The sequence below is a fragment of the Oryza brachyantha genome, chromosome 7, assembly GCF_000231095.2.
Source record: "Oryza brachyantha chromosome 7, ObraRS2, whole genome shotgun sequence".
Taxonomy (NCBI): domain Eukaryota; kingdom Viridiplantae; phylum Streptophyta; class Magnoliopsida; order Poales; family Poaceae; genus Oryza; species Oryza brachyantha.
Genome location: NC_023169.2, coordinates 4,821,127 through 4,825,868, shown reverse-complemented (window position 1 = coordinate 4,825,868; position 4,742 = coordinate 4,821,127). Strand labels below are relative to the sequence as shown.

The 4,742-nt window shown below is 42.3% G+C and overlaps 1 protein-coding gene across 1 annotated transcript; it reads left to right on the top strand.

Moving 5' to 3' along the window:
* The first annotated feature begins 922 nt into the window (after positions 1 to 922).
* On the top strand, positions 923 to 2,374 carry LOC102714479 (benzyl alcohol O-benzoyltransferase-like). The gene is made up of 2 exons (XM_040526505.1): positions 923 to 1,351; positions 1,466 to 2,374. Exons 1-2 carry the CDS (start codon positions 923 to 925, stop codon positions 2,372 to 2,374), a joined length of 1,338 nt encoding a protein of 445 aa, XP_040382439.1.
* The last annotated feature ends 2,368 nt before the right edge of the window (positions 2,375 to 4,742 follow it).

The window sequence follows — 4,742 nt, the reverse complement described above, 5'->3', positions numbered from 1 at the left end:
GATATTTTCTTTAAGGTGAATGAAGAATTAATACAATGGTCATGAGATAGCGTAAACCCAAGAAGTAGCATGCATGGTGATCTTTCTTTAACTTTTGAAGCTTAATACACTTCTTTAAGTCAAGTTAATTTCTTAATGATTGATTCTTAAACATATAATGGTGAACTTTGGTTAAATTCTATTATCCATCCATAGAATATATATATTGGTATTTGTTTTGTGGTGTTTAAGAAGGTTCGTAAGTTGGACCACTCATATCTCAAATCCTACGTACACCACAAAATAGAGGTGAATTAAAAATTTGACCATATCCAATTTAATTTTTTAAATACTTATGAGAACTCCATCCGTCCAATATAATTTCTAGAGTCGTCGCAACCTTCTGTCCTCAAGCATATCTAGAGATCTATATTTGCTGTAAATTCATAATATACAGATGGACATGCTTGTATACAATGTTTTAGAAATTTACTCCAATAAATTCGTTTTCTCTATTTTCGAACATTCCGGTAACATCAGTACATATTTTTCCTCTTATCCAGTTTTATTCTGGTTTGGAGAGTAAGTATGGTTGTAGAAATTATTTGTGTACTACCTTCTTCCCAAATCCAAATAAGCTCATTTTTACAGCTTGTCCCAAAATAAATTTATTTCTGAATAATCATTCCACCGGAATTTGTGAGAGTAGAAATAAATACATTCGAAGTAGATAAAGTAATGAATACTTATATTAAAATTTGGTAAAATAGATAATACTATTTGTATTTTTTTAGTGGTATACGCTTGATGAGCTTAAAATAAATTATTTTGGGACAATTTTTGTCCCTCAAAATTTTAGCATCTTATATAAAGCACCCACCGCAGAGAGAAAACCAAAGGAAGAACACATGTCCCACGTTCCCATCCCACTTCCCATCGATCCATGGCGCTGTCGTTCCCCGTGAGGCGACGCGCGCCGGAGCTCATTGCCCCCGCCGCACCGACGCCTCGCGAGACGAAGCGCCTCTCCGACTTGGACGATTCGGAGTCACTGCGGTGGCAGGTCCCCAACGTCTTCGTCTACCGTGCCGGGCCCGGGCGAGCTGACCCCGTGGACGCCATTCGCCGGGCGCTCGCCGCGGCGCTGGTGCCGTACTACCCGTTCGCTGGGCGGCTCAGGGAGGTTGAAGACCGTAAGCTCGTCGTCGACTGCACCGGCGAGGGCGTGCTGTTCATCGAGGCTGACGCTGACGTCCTCGTCGCCGACCTCGAGGCCGCCGGGCTAAGGGCGCCGTTCCCGTGCATGGATCAGCTTCTCTTCGACGTAGAGGGCTCTGCCGGCGCGCTCGGCACACCATTGCTGCTCATCCAGGTAAGCAAGCTTCATCGTATCAGCTCAGCCATGCAGCGACAATGGTGGCAGGCATGCCGCAGCATGTCCGCGTGCGTCGACTTGACGACCTCGATCTCGTGAAACCATGGCCAGGTGACCCGTCTCTTATGCGGAGGATTCGTCCTCGGGATACGCCTCAACCACGTCATGTGTGACGCGTCGGGTATCGTGCAGTTCATGGACGCCGTCGCCGACCTCGCGCGCGGTGGCCGTGAACTGGCCGTCTCGCCAGCGTGGTGTCGTGAGCTCCTCGACGCGCGCAAGCCTCCCAAGCCGGAGTTCCGGCTCCCCGAGAACGACGACGTGGCGCCGGAAGTGGCCCTCGGCGACATGCTCATGCGCACCTTCTCTTTCAGCCCCGCCGATGTCGCCGCGCTCAAGGGTGCTCTCCCGCCGCACCTCCGTGGCCGCGGTAACCGCGCGACGACCTTTGAGGTGCTTGCGGCGTTCATCTGGCGCGCGCGCTCCAAGGCGCTCCCGATCCCCGCCGGCGAGGACGCGCGGCTGGCGATCGTCATCAGCTTCAAGAACAACGGCGAGCTTCGCCTGCCTCCCGGCTACTACGGGAACGCGGCCTTGCCGGTGACGGTGACGACGCCCGCCGAGGCCCTGCGCCGCAGCTCGCTCGGCGACGTCGTCGAGCTGTTGCGTGAGGCGAAGAAGACGACGACCACCGAGTACGTCCGGTCAGTGGCAGACACGCTGGTGCTGCGTGGTCGCCCGCCTCTGGCCATGGCGAACCTGTTGTTGCTCTCCGACGTCCGGCTCGTCGGTTTCCACCGTGTGGACTTTGGGTGGGGCGAGCCGGTGTATGGCGGGCCGTCGCACGCGTGGTTCGGGGTGAGCTACATGATCGCCGTCAAGAACGGCACGGGGGAGCATGCTGTGGCCGTGCCAGTCGTGCTACCCACGGCTGCCATGGAACAGTTCACGTCGGAGATGGAAACGCTGCGAAATTCTCAGCGTGCACACTTCCGGAGTTTACAAACTAGCCGTATTTAGTTGTTGCACCCAAATATTCTTGGGGCTTGCCGGTCAAACTCAAAGTTCTAGCTGTCACTGATCGATATGCCCCGTACACAATCGTAGATGGTTATATCATCAACTGTGTTTACATATTTATCATGTATTGATCTTTCAGACATTTATCATGTATTGATCTTTCAGACAGATAACTCACTATTGATTATTATGAGACTCTTTATGTTGTAAGTTTCTATTTTATCAAATGTTCCCTGATTAAATACCATGTATGAAACAAATATGATTAGATATCAGCTCATGTATTGATTGATGACCATGTCTCATGGATCATGATATGAAGATATCAAATCGATCATATGAACATATGTTGGATAGATCCAACGTGAGACACTGCAAGAGCTATATATAGTGTGTCATCAATGTTCTCGCTAATTATTGATGTATAATCCTTTGACTTAAGATTATTATAGTTCTCAACATGTATAATGGATTGCCTAGGGACTACTAAACGATATATCGTGACTGGATTGTTATATGGATAATAGATAATCTTCAGGTTTATCATGAAACACGTAGTGGGATGTAAATAACCGAGATAGAATTTGCTCCTCTATTGGAAAGATATCTGTTAGCCGCTCGATGTGATAGATTATGGAAGTGCATAACCATATCGAAAGTGATTGAGGAGTCAATCACAAGTAATCTGCCATAGCATAGAGAGAATGATTAAGTTATTGAAATTATGTCACATATCTCGCCTTGAGCTTAATTGATATCGTGAAGCAAACGGATTAATACAGAGATACATTATCGGTTCAGCCGATATGATCTTTATGGATACTTGGTGGGTCAATATGTTCTGCTAAGGGCTGTTGTTGGCATGTGAACCGAAAAAGAGTTTTCAGGTTGCAACCAAGTATTCGTAAACCTATGGGTTGCATACTTAATGGCCTGGAATATGGAAGTTGGATAGTGATCCAATATGGGTTCGGTTTAGACAGGGATAATGTAGGCCAACGGTTAAGTTCCTAATAATTACTAACCACACTTAGTAATTATTAACCCGTATGTTATATCACGTATAATTCAACATGTTACGTAGAGCTCACCGTACGTAGAAGCATATCAAATCATCTAATATTATTTTCATTGTATTTGAACATATATCTATATTTCTACAAATAGTTAACATATATTGATAAATATGTCCTACGGCAAAGTGAGGGGTAATATATAGTTTATAATTTGTGTGTGGAAGGAAAATTCTGTACTACACCCTCTAGTTCTTTTATTGATATTGTTGACCATTGGTTATAGATTCGATCATTTATTTTATTTCAAAATATATAATTAGTAATTATTATTATTTTGATTTGTTTTATCACTAAGATATTTTAAGCCTAACATATAATTTTTCGTATTTGAAAAAATTAAATAGATGAATGGTTATTAAAATGAAATGCCAAAGTTATTTAATTTTGACCAAATTTAGAGAAAAAATGAAATAACATTTTCAACACAAAATTATATGCATTGAGTGTAATGTCCATGGTTTTCACAAACCTGGAGTGCTACAGAAAACATGAGAAAAAACACTAGATACTAGACTTCATGGAGTTATACACTAGATCTAATCACTGTGTAATTTGTCACAATATATTGAAACTAAATATAAGCTAGAGTTGTGTATAAGTATCTAGTAAAGGGTTCTACTTCCCACCCATACATGCGGCGTTATTTGGTACCTAAAAATCATATAAAACATAAGAGTGAGTATAAAATACATAGTATGGAACTAAAAGAATACATTAAATATTTGGAAATATAGAGCAACAATAATTATTTTCCTTCTTTGAAAAGAAACTCCAAATTTAATTTAACGGTATTTCCTATCGTGGGCAAACATGAGAAAAATGTTAGATTCAATGAAATAGTAGTTCCCCTCCTAGACAAACATGGATATTTTTTTAGCATTACCGATAAACCAAGTAAGCATGACCAGTGCTTACTACAAGGACTATGAATAAAAAATCAATTAAAACACTCCATAGCATGCATGGTACTTGATTAAGTTAACTGGAAAAGAACCAGAATCATAAAACATGAAAACGACATGAGAAACTCAATTGTCAACTCAAAACATGAATAAATTTAATGTAAATAATAATATGAAATCACGTTCAGTAACTATGCAGGACCAAGTGTCTATTTATTTATAGGATAGTATTTCAGTCATCGCAAATAAATCATATAAGGTCTTCATGCACTTGCGTCAAACCTTGATAATAAATTTAGCTCAATATCTCCCAAGTTTGAACTCTCAACAACTGTGGAGCAAAATATCACGTAAAATCTCTATACGTCGCTAACTAATGGTACATAAATA